The 17,609-nt window shown below is 50.6% G+C and overlaps 1 protein-coding gene across 3 annotated transcripts in view; it reads right to left on the bottom strand.

Moving 5' to 3' along the window:
* Window positions 1-631: 631 nt before the first annotated feature.
* The window catches only part of ESRRB (estrogen related receptor beta), a 105,576-nt gene continuing 88,598 nt past the window's right edge, over window positions 632-17,609 (bottom strand). The window contains exons 4-7 of one of the 3 annotated variants that reach the window (XM_003786930.3): window positions 14,272-14,382; window positions 13,609-13,770; window positions 7,050-7,319; window positions 632-924 (exon numbers count right to left, since the gene is read on the bottom strand). In XM_003786930.3, coding sequence (XP_003786978.2) covers window positions 680-924; window positions 7,050-7,319; window positions 13,609-13,770; window positions 14,272-14,382 — 788 coding nt within the window. In that variant the 3' untranslated portion in view covers window positions 632-679. Of the gene's footprint in view, window positions 925-7,049; window positions 7,320-13,608; window positions 13,771-14,256; window positions 14,383-17,609 lie in introns of all 3 variants that reach the window. The other 2 variants (XM_012803436.1, XM_012803435.1) reach the window with 2 other exon arrangements.

The following is a 17,609-nucleotide window of genomic DNA, read 5'->3' as shown; positions in this document are numbered from 1 at the left end:
GTGAGCTCTGAGGTAGGGTCAGGATGGATGGAACAGGGGGCTAGTAGGAAGGAGAGAAGAAGACAGGTGGGCACAGGCAGGTGGGCACTAGCCACTATCCTCCTGTGGGTGCCACCCATCTGGGAGCTGAGTGTGTGCAGAGCCTAGAGCAAGGATGGAGAAAAGGAGCCATCTGGACCTCAGGAGGATCACAGAGCAGGCAGGGCCTCTGAAGGAACGATGCTTTTGTCCCCTGAGTACCTGACATCTTGAAAGGAAAACCCCCAGGTGGCACCCAGCCTGAGTCTGCAGGATCCTGGGTGTTGAGAACACCCCAGGTGTGGCCAGGGGATGGCAGGGGTCAGGAAACGTACATGCAGCCTCTGGGTTGTTGGTGAGGAAGGGGCACTCACTGCGGTGGTCTCTAGTCTCAAGGGGAGTCAGCCCCGGCCCAGGCCTCAGCACTGCCCATGAAGAGGAAAAAACATACCAAAGAAAGCTGGTTACAGATGAGCCCCATGCCCCTGCCCTCCCATCCGTGTCCCCCACCCCGCCGCACCCCAGCGTCTGCACACAGCCAGGGCGCTGGGACCCACTTCCTCTGGGACAGGGGTGGAAGTTCGAGGCTGGTGGCTGTGGAGGTCTCTGACTGGGTCTGTCCATTTGTCCGTGGACAGGCGTCTGTCCGTGTGCGGAGCCATCAGACCTTGGCCTCCAGCATCTCCAGGAAGAGTTTGTGCATGGGCACCTTGCCCTGCAGTTTCACGCTGTAGAAGTGCTGCACGGCCTTGGCCGCCGTCTGCCGCAGCAGGGGCAGTGTCAGCAGCAGCTTGCCCGTCCTCCGCGGCTCCTCGTGGCGCTGGCTCAGCTCGTAGTCCTGCAGCGCCTCGTGTAGCAGGTCCTGCAGCTTCTGGACGGCTTCCAGGTCCTCAATGTACATGGAATCTGTGGGCACAAGGACGAGCGTGAGTGGGCCTGGCCAGAGAGTGCCAGGCCCAAGGGCCTGGGAGGCCGGCAGGCAGAGTGAGGTGAGCCAAGGCTCAAAAAGGTTAAGCTGCCAGTCTGAGGTCCCAGAGGTTCAGGGAGGAGGCCACATCTATGCAGAACATTTCTCCAGAGGTACCAAGAGGTGAGAGGAGAGACCCCAGAGGGCTCCAACCCAGGCAGGCCTGCTGGATGCCCTGGAAGTGCCAGGTGGACTCTGGTGCTGGACTGGTGGAGTTGTAATCCTGTGCCCCTTACTAGCTAGCTGTGTGACGTTAGGTACGTTACTAAACTTCTCTGGGCGTCTTGTTCCTCATTTATGAAACGGTGAAATGGCCATGCCTATCTCAAGAGTAGGTACAGGAGCTATTTCAGGTCAAGAGTTTAGAACAATGCTTGTCACAGTAATTGCCTAGGAAGTAGTGTCACCCCCTACTACTGCCCCCCTCATCACTACTGTTGCTATTACTGCTACCAGGCCCCAGCTCCTCAGGTCTCTGCACAGTCGCCAAAGTTAACAAAATTCTGGTACAGAACACAGAATATAGATGCAGATAAAGGGGGACTGAGCTCAGTGTCCGGGAGCCCTGTGGTGGGGGCATGAGGCTCGTGATGGAGGGAGCTGTTGAGAGTTCTCTAAAATCTTGAGAAGGGTTTTGAATTTAGGCCATGGATGGGGGCGTTCAAATGAAATTTACCTAAACCCAGCAGGGCAGGGAGGCACGTGCTGACAGCTGAGTTACAGCTGGGACCCACTCAACTATAAAGTAGCAGTGTATATTCACAGAGTAGCAGTAAGGGTCAGGTGAAATAGCACATTGCCAGGCACTTAGCACCTGGTAAATAGCAGCTGTTATTACCATTATTGTGGGGACTCAGGAGGGTGGCACTGCCTTCCTGCCCCATACTCAAGTCTCTTCCACATTTTTCTGCTCCTTGATATCAAGGCAGTGGGGATTCCTTCACTGCCAGTTGGGAGATGAAGCATGGCTCCATCCTACACTCGCAGCCACCCAGAGCATGCACCCAAACCATGGCTGGTCCCCACAAGACTGAGCCATGGCCACCAGCTCCCTCTCTCCACCTTCTCACCCTCCCTCACCCTCCCCAAGGAGGCCAGAATTGGCAGCTGCCTTCGACCAAAAATGAAATAAAATAACATTGCAAGATTAATTTCTTTGCAATCCATCAGCAGGTCTGTATCGATGGCATTGATAAACTGTTAATTACAAAATCAATGGCTATGAATTTTTTCTGCTGTCAGGGAGCCTTGGGGACAGCTGGGATGCAGGGTGAATAAGCCAGCAGGCTTCCGAGGGGCTGTGGTTTGGGGCCACACACAGCCTCCAATGTACCAGGCTCTGCTGCACAGTGCCAGCCCCCTAAGCTACTGGACCCTCACATTCCACACGTGAGTTGTCCTGTCCACTCAACCTCAGCAATGACACCTGGTGCCCTTGGGGCTGCCCCTAGGACCCCCTTGATGGTGTCCTGGCCCCTGGCCCTCCCTCAGCCAATACCCTTTCTGCCATGCCTGGGTGATTTTCCTCCTCAAAGCTGGGGTAGGTCACTACCACACCCTTCCTGGCTCTCTGTCCTGATCCTATTACAATTCAACCCCTCCGCAGCCCTTGAGCTTCTGGTTAGACCCCAAACTGCTTCTCTAGCCCTGGCCTCAAACTGTCCTATCCTTTCCCATTTCCTGCTCTGAGTTGATTGCTCCCCTACAAAAGATTACTCTCCTGGTTCCTGTCCTACTGAGCCACAACCCTTGCTTTGAGACTGAGCTCACATTCCACCTCTGCAGCTCAGAACAACCAACTTTTCCCTCCCTGAGCCCTTTACACAAGGGACCCTGCACCAGGGATCACTAGCTCTATTTCTGGTCAAGTTTGTCAAGTTCATTCCTGGGGACAGAGGCTACATCCAACCAGCTCCTCTTCCCCAGGCCACCCACTATGCCTGGCAGAGCCAAACCGCGAGTTAGGAGGGTTCCATGCCAAGTTCCATGCCCAGTGCCTTACATGCAAGATGGCCTACTTTTCTGCACAATGAGCTGTTATTTACTGTATTTTTCAGATGAAAAAAGTGAAGCTCAGAGAGGTTAGGTATGCAGCAAGTAGGTAGCAGAGACAGAATTTGAACCCAGGTCTGACTGACCCTGAAATACATGCTTAAAACCCCTAGTGCTCAAAGTGTGGTGTACAGACTGGCTACCATCTGCCCCCTGGTTGTTACTGCCCTGGGATATGAAACTGGGAGTGATAGGCTGGGAGAGGTGGCTCATGCCTGTAATCCTAGAACTCTGGGAGGCCAAGGCAGGAGGATTGAAGTAGGAATTCAAGACCAGCCTGAGCAAGAGCAAGACTTCCATTTCTACTAAAAATAGAAAAATTAGCCAGGTATTGTGGCAGGTGCCTGTAGTCCCAGCTACTTGAGAGGCTGAGTCAGGAGGATCACTGGAGTCCAGGAGTTTGAGGTTGCTCTGAGCTAGGTGGACACCATGGCACTGTAGCCTTGGCAATAGACTGAGACTTGGTCAAGAAAAGGAAAGGGAAGGGAAGGGGAAGGGGAAGGGAGAAAAGAAAGGAAAGGAGAGAGAAAAGAAAAAGAATAAGAAGTTGAAAGTGAGGCTCAGAGCCTGTAGCTCAGTGAGTAGGGCACCAGCCATATACACTGAGGCTGGTGGGTTTGAATCCAGCTCGGGCCTGCTAAACAACAATGACAACTCCAACCTAAAAATAGTCAGGTGTTGTGGCAGGCGCCTGTAGTCCTAGCTACTTGGGAGGCTGAGACAAGAGAATCCCTTAAGCCTAAGAGTTTGAGGTTGCTGTGAGCTGCAATGCCATAGCACTCTAAAGAGGACAACATAGTGAGACTCTGTCTCAAAAAAAAAAAAAAGAAAAAGAAAAAGAAAAAAGAAATTGAAAGTGAGCATTTAGAAATGCTTAGAGCAATTTGGCAAGATACTTTTTATTTACGTCTATTGTATCTGATCATTTTAAAATTGGGCTTGTGTTTTGTACATACAGTTTTCTATTTCATTTTTCTAATAATGTATTTCTTGTATTTTACAAAATGTTCAGTCTATGATGGATTGAACATTTTAAAACATTTCAACACTGGCCCTGCATCACAGGCTCTTGGAAAGCACCTCTGTAAACAGTTACTCTGGGGGTTGGGAAGGATGGGCCAGCCTGTTTCCTGAGTGTCTACCAGCCAGCCTGGGGCCTGGGGCTTCACCCCTCTCCTACCCACCCAGGCCCAAGGCTGTCTGAAATAGGCTGTGTGTGGTCTCTCTTAGGGGCCAGGTAGGGCCTTGAGCATCACAAACTCCTCCTTCTCCACCTGAGCTTCTCATATCCATGCATAAACCATAGGATAGTCTTCTAGATGGGGCGAGAAGTCTGGGTTCTTAGAATCACAGCCCACATGACAAAGTGTGTACTCAGGCGAACCTTGATGTCAGCAGAAGCTCCTGTTGGGCTGATGCCACCAAACCACCCTGGGTTCTCAGGTGTGTGTGTGTGTATGTGTGTGTGTGCCTGTATGCATGTGTGTGTGCGTGTGGTCAGGGATGGGAAGATGAAAGCTGGATGCAGTTTGATCTTGAGGGGCAAGGGGGGAGTAGACTGACAAGCAGCCTCCTATCTCTTCACACACTTCTCCCCAAATGGGCAAGCTTGAGTGGTGCATGCCCGCCATGAACTAATTAGTCAGGAGAGCCCGGAAGTGAGCACGCCACCTCCCAGGCCTAGCTGGCCTTCCCGCACCTGGCTTTGCACCCACTGCTTCCTCTGTCCATCAGAACCCCAGGCCCTGTGCAGAGGCTGGTTCAAATGCTTCCCTCTGCACATGTAAAGCACGGGGCGTGAAGCAACTCTGGATGAAGGTCATGCTGGAGACATGTCACGTGGATTTGTCAAAACCCACAGAATGGTACAACACAGTGATCCCTAATGGAAACCATGGACTTTGGTTAAGAATAATGTATCAGTATTGGCTTACTAATTATAACGAATTACCACACTAACGCAAGATGGTAATGATCGGGGAACCTCGGCTGGGGGTGGGAGCACACGGGTGGGGTGGGAATATGGAACTCCATGTACTATCTATCTGCTCAGTTGTTTTGTACATCGAAAATGATACTTAAAAAAACATTAGCATTCTTCAACAAAGAATATGTCACAACTTTGGAATTTAAAGCATAAATAATCTGGATAGAAGTATGTGAAATTTTAATTGCTCTTTGTATTCATTTAGTATTAATGGAAAGAATTTGAATTAAAAAAAAGTGCTTCCTTCTCTGTCTGAGGTCAGGGGCTTAGACCAGGTTAGGTACAGGATTTTATGGAGTGTGTGTGCTAAAGGGGGTGGGGAGGCGGGAAGGGCAGGAAGGAGATGGCAGGGCAGGGAGGAGGCCGGCTTCAGCTTGCCCCTGTGTGGCTGCTGCTGGGGGTGGGCAGGCATATAATCCCCCGGGGAAGGCAGGGTGTGAGTCTGGAGAAGGGGGCAGTCAGTGGCTGGGAGAGGGATGCGCTGGGCAAAGTGACCTGGTAAAGAGGGAGTCTCAACAGCACTGCCTACACTCGCCATGAAGCCATACATTAGGGTGACCAACTGTTCCAGTTTACCAGGAATGGAGGGGGTCTCCTGGGAAGTGGGACTTTCAGCAGAAGCAGCAGAGTATCAAACAAAGCCAGTTGATTATCCTGTGAGTACTGTCTCCATCTTCCATACGCTAATGACATTTTGTTTCCTCTAACATTGGTAATGATGATAATAAATTAATATGTATTGAATATTTTCTCTGGGGTAGGCACTGGGATAAGCAGTTTACTTTTGGTCAATCTTTAACACTCACAAAAGAGGCGTTTGGAATGTCCCCACTGAACACACAAGGACACTGAGTTCCCGGAGGTCACACTGCTAGTAAGCGTCAGAGCTAGAATTTAAACTTGGGTCCATCTGACCTAGACCTGAGCAATTAACTTTGCCATACCTTGCTCTGCAGTAGAACTCTGTGTGTGATTTCTGACAAATGCTCTCTGTAGAGCAGGGCCCCTATATGTCTCCTCCTCTTGCACCCCCGCAGATCCCAACACAGTACCCTGTGTATCACTCTCCAAGTGTGGGTATTGATTACATTCAAGTTCACTCATCGGCAGTACCCAATGCCCAGCCCCTCTCTCCAGACAATTTGGCAAGTTGGGAGATGCTAAAGAAAAGGACAGTCCTCCTTTTTACCACTAGACTAAACCTCTCAGGGAGGAAGGTTTCACTCTCTTGTCCTTGGACAATTTAGACGAAAGATTCTGGGAGGATTAAGTAAGTTCAGGTTGATCTTGGAATCAGACAACCTTGTTTTAACTCCTAACTCTGACGGTTTTCAACTGTGTGACCCTGGAGAATTTTCTTCACTTTTCCAGGCCTGTTTCCACATCTGTAAAATGTAGTTAAAACCGTAAGAACTTTATTCGTAGGCGTGTTTGTAAAAACTAAATAAATTCATAGCTAAGTTAAGTTGACCACTGATGTGCCAGGCACGTGGTAAGCTTGTGGAATAGGGATTGTTGACAGCCCCTTCTTCACTGATGACGGGACTGAGCACAAGAGTGAAGCCGCTCATGCAAGTGGTAGAAGCAAGATTTGGCCCTTAGCAAACTGGCTCCAGGATCTGCGTCCTTTACCAGCATCCTGGTCTGGATTTCAAAGGTTTAGGAAATATCCAGCCAATGCTAGCCTTCATCACCGTCTTTTAAAAAATTTTTTTGAGATAGGGTCTTGCTCTGTCACCCTGGCTAGAGTGCAGTGATGTGATAATAGCTTACTGCAACCTTAAACTCCCGGGCTCAAGTTATCCTCCCAACTCAGCCTCCCTAAGTGCTGAGATTACAGGTATGAACCACTATGTCTGGCCAATCACCATCTTTTTAACTCCAGGCCACCCCTTGCTCAATCTTTGGTGGCAAAAGTCTTTCTTGTCTTTTTGTCACTTCCACCCATCACAACCCTCACTGCTTGCCAGGCCCCGGCAGACCACGTGAAGCTCCCCACAGCCCAGGTACCAGAGCTGCCCTTACCAGAGTTGGCGAGGGCCAGGGCTTTGAGCGTCACAAATTCCTCCTTCTCCACCTTGAGCTTCTTGTACCTGCGCACCAACTGCAAGATGGCGCGGTACAGCTCCAGCAGCCCCGCCAGGCGGGAGTGCTCCTCATCCATGATGTAATCCTCAGCGTACACCAGCTTGTCGTCATAGGGCAGCGAGCGGTACACAATGCCCAGGATAAGAATCTCCATCCAGGCGCTCTGCAGCAGGCTCATCTGGTCCCCCAGCGAGAGGTTTGAGAAGCCTGCGGGAAGAGGGGCCAGAGAGCAGCAGCCATCAGGAGGGTGCATGGGGCATGTAGAGGACAGTGTCCTTGGCACCTCTAGATCCTGCTTGGGGTGGGGGTTGGGCTCTGTGGGTAGCTGCAGAGACTCATTGTCCTTCCCTCGGTGGGTGAGTCAGACTTGGAATTCACGGAAAAGACTTACATAATAAGAACTCAGTCAATGTTGACAGTTGTTATCATCATTATCATTCATTCTATGGTATTTTTCAAATGTCTGTAGAGGATTTTTGATTAATTAAATGCATTTGTACTTTGTTACTGAATTCACAGTAGTCAGGAGGCGGCAGTATAGGGTCCCTTCCACTCTGGGGAGTTTCCAGGACTCTCTCCATGCAAGCCACAAGAGGCTTTGGTGTTTTAAAGGACACCTCATTCTATACAGCCTCAGCTGCATAGAGACCCATAGAGCAACCAGGAATGGGGACTCAGCTGTTCAAAGCCACACGGCCTAGGGCTGCTAAGAGAGCAACAGCCTCCCAGGGGTCACAGTACCTTTGCTCCCCTCATTACTCTCCACTTAACCACAACCCAGCAGTCTTGTTCTGGGAGCCTGGAATCATGAGTGTTTCCCCCTCCCTGCTAGTGAGAGGAGGACTGCAGAGAAAAGGACTGGAGAAGGATCCAGAACTGCAACACTGTCTCGTCCAAGGTGCTCTGAAGGTTGCCTGGTTGAATCCTGACTCCCTGTTTACTAGCAGTGGGCTGCCCTTGTGAAAGCCAGGCTGCTCCTCCAAACCTAGCTTCCTCATCTATGGAATGGGAGTGATAATAGTGCCTGCTTCAGAGAGTCCCCGTGAGGTCTGAATGAGTCATGAGTACAGAGCATGCAAAATAGTCACTGAGCATTAATGATGAGGTCAAAGTCATCTGCAAAATGAGGACAATACACTGGAATTGCATTTTATATGCACTTAAAATTAGGCAAAGTGAATTATAACATGCCTTAGCTAAGGTGCTGGTGCCAGTTGTGGTCACTATTATTGTAACAAGAATAATTAATGTTGTTTGTAAATATTGGCATCTCTCTCTCTCTCTCTCTTTTGTTTTGAGTTGGAGTCTCACTCTGTTGCCTGGGCAGGAGGGCACTGGCATCATCATAGCTCACTGCAGCCTCAAACTTCTGGCTCAAGTGAACCTCCTGCTTGGCGTCCCAGAGTGCTGGGATGACAGGCATGTGCCAATGTGCCCAGCCCGTGGCATTACTCTTTTCTCTGCTTTGGACTTCCCTGGAGGCCTGGGTGGTCCTGAGCCTATCACTTTGGACTTGTGTGGTCTATCCCACCTGTCATCTGTTGTCTTCTGTCTCTACTTGCCCATGTCTCTAGCCATCTGCCACCCAGTACATGGCTATTGAACCTCAGGGGGCACTCTTTGGGCTGAGGACACCCACTCAGCTGCCCTTACCCTGTGAGCATTCTCCAAGTTGAATCATCATGGTTCCCAGGCCTGATCTGCAAACCCTAGGCCTTGGATCACCACCTGGCTTCTGGGATCTGGGAGTGATCAACAAAAGAGTGGGGACAATTACACTGACCAACACAGTGAGCTTTGATTGATGCACCTGCTCAGGGGAGAGGCTGCAACAGAGGGGTCAGTGTGTGTGTGTGGTTGTCCAGATCCCCAGTGTGAGAGAGGGTGTGTGGCTGCCTGTGGTGGCCCAGGGAGCCGGGAGGTAATAAGAGATAGATAGAAATGGACATCCAATTTCCCTTATCAGGCCTCTGAGTAGGAGAGAGGCCTTGGGCAACATTAATTAACAGATACCAATCAGCCGACACATGGGAGTGTGTATGGGGTGGGGAGGATCTGAACACAGACAGATGGGGGGCTGAGGGGTGGGGGAGATGGAGGAGAGGAACAGGGGTGAAATTAATAGACAACTGAATTGGAAAGTGGCACAGAGGGAGGGTGAGGTAAGAGCCAGGCTTCTGAACATGCAAAAGCAAGGTCCCCTGCGAGCTAATCACACAGGCATCGTCATTAGAAGGATGTTACTATCATATTTCTGTCCTCGGAGTCATTCAGCACAGACTTATGGCGCACCTACTAAGTGCCAGGCCTGGACTAGGCCCTGGGGACAGAAGAGTGGGGGCTCCAGTCAGAGTTGCTCTCTGCCTGTGACCCTGGGCAAGCCCAGCGTTCAGTGCCCCAGTTTCCTCATTTGTAAAATCGAAATAATAACAGCACTTAGCATGTGGCGTAGTTTGGATTAAACAAACTGATGTGCGGATCACTTAGAACCCTTCTGGGTGCGTGGTAAATGCTGTTATTTTATATAATTAAACGGAAAAAGCAGGTGTAAAACAAGGTTAGGGTGTGACCCTGTGAGTGGGATCCACTGCCCCCCCATACATACACAGAGTGGTTATTGGTGCCCAGGAATTCCCAGAAGGAAGCTCAGGATCTGGGGTTTGGAACTCTAATTTCTACCATGTCATATATGACATCTTTACTAGAAGCACAATTTTTTTTTAATTTAAAACCCATACAAAGGAGTTCAAGTGCTCCTCGCTACCCTCCCAGTAAAGTACCCTCCACTCCTGTGGCTGGGTCTCCTCCATCGAGTAATTAGCAATTCTGGGACAGAGAGGCCCCTGGAGGAGGGCTGCTGGGAGGGGCTGGGCTGGCCCAACCTGTGTCCCTTGGGTGTAGGGCTCTCCCAGGTGGCACTGCCCCCTCGAGGCTCAGGCCTGCCCACCCACGCTGCCCAGCACCCTTGGCTCCCAGCTTTCCACCAGGAAAATTGCTTTATCTGCACCAGCTGATCTAATAACATTCCAGCTCTTCCCAAGCCCCCACCCCCCACCCCGTGATTTGGCACCATGAGCTCTTAGAATTAAAAAAAAGAAAAAAAAAAGAAGCACATAATTTGTGGCAAGTGGAGTTCATAATCTGTTAATTTATGATCGTTTCTGTCGACCTGGAGGGCCATTAGCAGAGGTAATAAAGGGAGATGTAATTATAGGATCTGGGGCCACTTCAGACACAGCTGCTGTCACTCGGCAGCTCATATTTCATCGAGCCAGACGGAGGCTACCTGGGAGCAGGGCTGCCAAGGGACCTTGGTGAGGAGGCCTCTGGGACGCCCTGCACATGGCAGCCTGGGCAGGGCAGGGTGGTGGGGACTCCCTACACAGACTCTCCAGGCTGGGGCAGGATATGGGAGTTTCGAGGCAGTGATTCATCATTGGATGCCCCTGCATCAGAGGCTGTGGGCTCTTCCTCTCATCTCTTGCTCCCAGGGACTAAGAAGTGGGCACTCTAAGGCCCTGGGCCTGCCCCCTAGGCAACCCAATACTTAGAAAATTCAACTACAGCAAAAACCTGCATTTAGGGTAGGGTGACATCAGACTGATTTGAACAACGGCTGGGGCTCTGAGGGAATTGAGCCTTGTTCCAAATGGGGTCCTTGGGGCAGAAATTAATTTTTTTGTGTCAGCCACAAATCCTAGCAGGAGACCTCACATACAGTGAATGCTCAATCCAAGTGGGCAAAGGCAAGTGCGAAATGGCCTCTGTGTGCCAGGCTGCGGACCCAGGGCTGGAAGGCACTGAAGCTTGAGACGCAGTCCCTGGATTAAGAGCAGTGGCCTGGGTCTCTCTCTCTCTCTCCCTTTCTCTTCCTTTTTTTCCCTCTCTCTTCCTATCAGACAGTGATTTTCAACCAGTGTGCTGTGAGAGCATCTTAGGTGTGTCTGGAAAATTTGTAAAGATCATTTATTTATTTATTTTATTATTTTTCTTATTTTGCAGTTTTTGCCCTGGGCTGGGTTCGAACCCGCCACCTCCAGCATATGGGGCCAGTGCTCCACTCCTTTGAGCCACAGGCACTGCCCAAGATCATTAATTTATTTTCAAAAGAAGTCAAAGCCCAGTAAGTATATTCCTTTTGTTTTACTCTTTTTTTGACCAACATAATTTAAGTGTGCTGTGGAAGTTTAACTATGGGCTTGAGTGGGCCATGAGATAAAAAAGCTTGAAAACAGTGCTCTAAGGACTAGAGAGCTTGCCTCCAGATGCGTTTTCCACCTAATCTGAGATGCGATTAAGTTGATTAGTTTAAAAATACCGGGCACTTGATGTGGTGTTACCCTTAATATGAGGTTTACATGAAGTGGCAAGGGACTCCACTAATTAATGTTAGCTTAAACACAAGAAGGTCAGGCCCAAATAATTCAGCATACAGATTTATACCAAATAGGTAAATTAATATTTGAGACATGGACAACTGAGCCCCTATTTTTATTTTGTTGTTTAACCAAAAAGAATTCACCTTTGGACAAGGAGAAATGAAGATATGAAAGGAGGCTTTTATTACTATTAGCAACCATAGCCATGGAGAGTCTCTGCTATTTATCTAGTGCCCGGAGAGTGTGCTGTGTCCTCCTGGCAATCCCATGATGGAGGTTCTATTGTGATTCTCATTTTACAGGCAAGAACATTGAAGCTCAGAAAAATTCTCCAGTAAGGATAGAGCTGGGAGCAGAGCCCAGGCTGCCTGATTCCAAAGTCTATGCCCCCAGCAACCACTCTGCTCCCCCCCCTCGCCCTCTTGCCTGGGCCCAGATGGGAGATGGAGCTGGGAGGTAGAAAGGCACAGAGAAAAGTGGGTGCAGGGGAGATAGCATCTTCAGGTCCTCTCCACTCCCTCTGAGGTTTTGCAGGGGTAGGTGGTGGAATAAGGAAGCAGTGACCCTAGGGACCGCCAGGCGCCACTCCTGAGCCACTGCCAGGGTACAGTATCTGTTCACCCTAGAGAAAGAGTGTGGCAGTGGGGGCAGGGGTAGTTGTACCCAATTTGGCCCTGGGTTAGTGGAGCAATCCAGGCTGAGGTGTCTTAAGCAGTGGCCTGACCCCACATCTGTGCTGAACCAGCACTGGGCAGATTCAAAAACTACTGAGTGTGTAATCTCCAAAAGGCTGAGCTCCTTAACAAGGGCACACCAGCCCAGATCCCTGGAGAGCCCATCCCTGAGTCAGAATGCCTGCGGGCCATCAGGGAATCCCAGGAAAGGGAATTGTAGGTTTCCTACTAGACAGGTGACAGCCAGTGCCCCCTTAAGGAGTCTCATCTCTCTGTGTGGCCCTGTCCACAAGAATGCTCCTTCTTGTGGGGTGAGCGTGCACAATCTCACACAGGACTTTCTAATTCACTTTGATTGACTGTGGGCCTTGCCATCTAAAGTCTAGAACACCTTTGCTATCACCATGCATGCTGTATTTGTCTTTCAGAGCTATGACAACAAATGAAAAAGGGTCTATAGACCAAAAGCTAAAGTGTCCCATGTCACATAGTTAGAGTCCATGGTGGGTCACTATCAGAGGAAAACAGGATGTTTCTAACATGAGCCAAGTTGTTAGAGCCTGAAAGGAGCTGTGGAGTACCTGCACTGAGAATGGCCCCCTAAAGGTGTGTACTGGAGGATATGAGGGTGCTGGGGTCTACAAAAGCAAAAGATCAGCTCTGACCATTTACCTAGACTGAGAGAGGCTTAAAGTGGGGTGTGAGTCCCCAAGCAGTGAAGAGAAGTCCTGAGACACATCATGTGTACTTTCTGTACAGAATGCCCTTAAAATTACAGAATCCAAATCAGGAGACAGGGCTCCCCAAGAGCTCAGGAAAATGGCAAGACTGATCGTGTAGCTGATGCTAGCTTGGCCTGGCACTGTGCTGGATGCTTCACACATGCACTGCATTCCATTCTCACATCAGAGCCCGCAGAGCTGTGCTCCTGTACCCTCATTTTATGGAGGGGTCAGGTGGCCCACCAGGGTTACTCAGCTAATAAGCTGCAGGCCCAGAATTGGAATCCTGATCCGCTTCCCAAGCACATGCTCTTAACTGCTCCACTCTGCCTGCCTCGAATAGGAAAAGCATCAATCCCTCTTTTGTGTTGTTGTCCAGCAACATTCCAGTAAGTCCTACAAGAAAACCGTGGTGTTTTTTGGTCCTTTAAGGGTTCAAGGAATTTGTTCTTTGAGTATTACGCTGATTGTAGATGCAATCATAACACCCCCTAGAATGATGACTGGTCCTGAAGAGCCCCCAGAGTACACAAACATCACTCGTCCTACTAAACACCCCCTCTCTCCAGTCCCACATGGGGAGAGCAGGGGCCTAGAGAAATAGGGGCTTGGCAGATTTCATAGGCATCCTGGGACCAGGCTCCCAGGAACAGAGTCACAACCACTGGGCAGGCCACGGGGACACTGGTTGAGAGTAACCTCCCTGACCCCCCATGCTCACCTGGGATGTGCTTGGCCCAGCCAATGATGACCACGAGCTCCCGGTCTGCCAGGTCACAGAGAGTGGTCAGGGCCTTGATGTCCCCCTCAGGCATGCCGGGAGGAGGCATGGCATAGAGCTTGTCTGGCTCGGCCACCAGTAGATAGGAGACAATCTTGGCCACTGCAACAACCAAAGAGGGAAAGGTAAAGACCTGGGAAAGAGGAAAAGGGTCGGGATGGAATCTCAGATGGGTCAGGAAGAAGTCAGGCTCCTGAGAGCCTCTCCCTTCCCATTCTGACTCCACAATGTTGCTGGCAGTGGCCTTTGGGCAGCTGAGAAATACCCCTCCATGGGAAGCTGCCTGATGAATTCTCCCAAAGGAGCCCGCACAGCAACTTTGGGTGCGAGGCGAGGTGGGCATGTTCTGGATGTTGGAGCCCGTGGCTGCTCGGGCCCAAGCTTCATTTGGAGGAGCATTCTGTGTGCACATGCTGTCCTCTATGGAAAGGCCTTCTGAAGGAGGCCTGAACTAGCTGACACCAATGCCAGGCACTGATGTCACCTACCCAACATCCACGTTGTCCCATGCCTCAGCAGTGGAAAGATGGCACTTCTCCAAGGGATGGCAGATGTTCCAGATATGACGCTGGCAAAAGAGGCACAGACTGCCCTGGTACTCACATGGCTTTTTAGCGGGTGGAGAAATCTGCAAGCTCAGATAAGGGCTGCTCTCCGAGTCCAGCCTACGCTTGTATTTCTGGCGACCTCCACGCACTCGGTCGAGGCGCACACCTATTGCAGAGAAAAGGGAGACTGTCTCATAAGTTGTCAATATCACCGAGGATGGCAATGCAGACTTTGGAATTTCAACACTGGTTAAGTCCTTCAGCCTCATGCCTGTATGTCCCATGGCCAGCCTCGGGCTAGCTGGATGGACAATCTTAAAAATAATTATCTAACGGGGATGGCCTATTCCAATTGCTCTGGCCTGGTCCGGCCTCTGGGGATTCAGCAGCCTCCTGAAATCCATCCCAAGCAACCATCAGCTCTCAAGTCGTTATGCCTCCTAAAGGAAAAACACAACAAAAGCACTCTACCAAGTGACAGAGGGAGAAGTCAGATTGTGCTGGATCTGACTTTCTGAAGCCAGGGAGGGCTGAGTTAACTTGCCAAGATAGGAAAGGAAACATTGTCATCGGCAGGCCCTTCAAAAGAGCTGAGCAAGGATTTTTGGACTTTTCACATAAGGAGCATCTAAGTGGAGGCTTGTTATAAATGTTAATTTTTGGATTCCATCCTGTGAGGTTCTAGGATGGAACTCTAGTGTTTGTCTTTTACACAAGTCTTGGTGGATGGGGATACAGCAGTCTCGGTTGATGCCTAGAGATGTCTTGACAGCAGGTACAAAGCAGTGATGGCGACTCTTCATTGATATCCATTTCCAGGAGTGAGAGCCTACCCTGGAAACATCTGTATCATCACTGTGTCCACCCTGCCTTCCAGAAGCCCTGCCCCATCCACAGCTTCTGGTGTCTAGACAGACACATTGGTACCATTTGACACTCCCCACCATCAGATCAAGTGCACAGGGATTCAGGTGGGCTCCTTGCTCCTGATTATAACAGTGAGTGGACCCCAGCAAATTTGATACAAATTATGAACTAACATAGAACACACCAGAGAGCAGGTGCCCAGGGCATGGTGCGGGGGCCTCGCAGGGCCTGGAAACCACTTCTGCCTTCTTCCTACAGCTCTCCAAGGCTGGCCCTATATAAAGTCCCTTCTTAGGTTCCTTTACTTGAGCTCACTTGAACAGCTCTCTTCCTGACCATGAAATGGGCCTTGACTAAAACACAGGAAAAGTCAAACCTGGAGACTAGAGTCCTTAAAGAAATCTCAGTTGCTACCTAAGCCTCTAAGGTGAGGCCAAGTTCAACTTCTGTTCTTTTCCCCAAAGGCAGAGTATTGCCCTCACAGAGACCCAGTCAGTTGATCTCAGGGCTCTTCCTCTTTTCCAATAAATTACAGCACTTCCTAAGTCTGGGGAAGGATGATAAGATCTGGAGCAAAAGAATTGAGCGTTCTGCCTGTCCGGCCTCTCCCATCCCCACGGCATGCCAGTCCCACTGATCCCGGCCTTTCTTCAGGGCAGGCAAGAGGAAGCCAGGAATAACTGTGACTTAAAGGAACGATAATTTAGAGCCCATTTGTGCCCGGGGCGATTTTCTGACTGTTTCTTTGTAGGATGTACAGTTACTAAATTTAAGTCCTCAGGATGGGAAAGGAAGTTTCCTAGAGCAATCGAAAGGAAAATTACTTTGTTTATCGACTGGGTAGGGACAATTCCTTCAAATACTAATGGACCTAAAGGGACTTAGGGATGCTGAGGACACAGTCCTCCAGGCGTTTCCAGACCACATCCTCCTTCCAGAGGCCACGGAGGATGCTGTGCACTCACCCAGTGGAGCTGGCCACTGGGACTATATCTTTTGAGCCAGTTCCTACTCAGCACTTTCATCAGCAATGTCCTTTCAAACCCTACAACCTGATCCCTTTATATTTGGTTCTGGACATGGTGCAGTGAACATTTTCTAGCTTCCTATTTAAAGGCAATTTCCCTACTGGGTCCTCTTGTAGGGCCCAGGCTCCACCCTCACAGCCCCACTGGATATCCTAGACATTCACCCTCTGGAGGTTGGGCGGGGACCCTTGACACAGGCATGAAGACAGAGGGAGGGTGAGGAAGGGGCAGTGGTGCCCTCCCTAGCCGGTGGTGACTGCATTCTTGCTCCCAGGTTCTCCAGGGCTTCCCCTGGTTTTTGCTGGTTTCTAAGTGTGGTCTCTGAGCCCCTGATAGGCTCCCCTCTGCTTAGAGGGTCTAGAAGTGACCAATTTCTCCAGGAACAGTTGTAGAGGAGGCAGGGAGGCTGGTAAGAAATTGACGCCACTGCTGCCGTGGGCAGCTGAGGCTCCACTCACCAAGGACTCAGTTGCCCACCACTCCCTGGCTACAGGCTGTGCTGGTACTTCCTGCCTCCCAGGTCCAAGGTGAGCAGACTCTGGTGGACGAGGAAAGCCCTGGGCAGTGCTGGCATTACAAGGTGTTGTGAATAGTGAGTGCCCAAGTGCATTTAGGTGGGGACATGCTCTGCTGCCCTTTTTCTCGAAGTGTGGTCCGCAGCATTACCAGCAGCATCACTATCTTTTGGGGTCTTGGTAGAAATGCACACTCTCAGGCCTGGCCTCAGAAGAATCAGAACCAGCATCTCACCAAGGTGATCTGCAGCATATCAGGGTCTGAGGAGGCTGCACTAAGATATCCTGGCAAGTGCAGCTGCAGAATCAGCCTTCACCAGTGCCCCAGCCCTACAGGGGCAGCCGGTCCCTGCCAGCTCAAGACCTGTGCTCACATTTGTCCCCTTAATGTCCCAAGCCTCTTCAATGAGGCAGAGGACGAGACATACAAACAGGAAGGAAAGTGTTTAGGGACAAGTTCCCTGTTTAGAAGCGTTTTCTGACCCCATCTGTAGAAGCCTCCCCTGCCCCCACACCGGGGCTGAGCCACACCCTCCACCAGGCTCAGCTTGCCTTGGAATGCTGATAACCTCATTCACAGAGGTCATGAGGACCCCCAGCCCCTGAGCACCTACTGTGTGTGAGCATCTTCCATGTACTTTCACTGCTGAGTCCAGCACAAAACCCTTCCCCATTTTCCTGACCTTCTCTCCTACAGGCCAGTGTGATGACCTCTCCCCTCCCTGCAGCCTGCCTCCCCCTGCCTCCCCCAAGACAGCTGGCAGGCAGAATGAGGAGTGCTCAGCAGGAAATAAAAAGAAGTGTCTGTCCCTCAGCAAGGCAAGGGGGTGGACCGCTGCCACCTCTGCTGATGACACCATCTAGAGTCTTCCCTGTCCTGACACAGGGCTGGGCCTTTAGTGGGCACCCAGGGAAGACGTGATGAGTACAAGAGTGGCTGTGTCTCCTTCCTCTCCACCCCTGTGCTGGCTGGGAGCTTCTTC

The sequence above is a fragment of the Otolemur garnettii genome, unplaced genomic scaffold (assembly GCF_000181295.1).
Source record: "Otolemur garnettii isolate 467f Iridium unplaced genomic scaffold, OtoGar3 scaffold00020, whole genome shotgun sequence".
In the NCBI taxonomy this organism is placed as follows: domain Eukaryota; kingdom Metazoa; phylum Chordata; class Mammalia; order Primates; family Galagidae; genus Otolemur; species Otolemur garnettii.
This window is presented reverse-complemented; position numbering and strand designations above follow the sequence as displayed.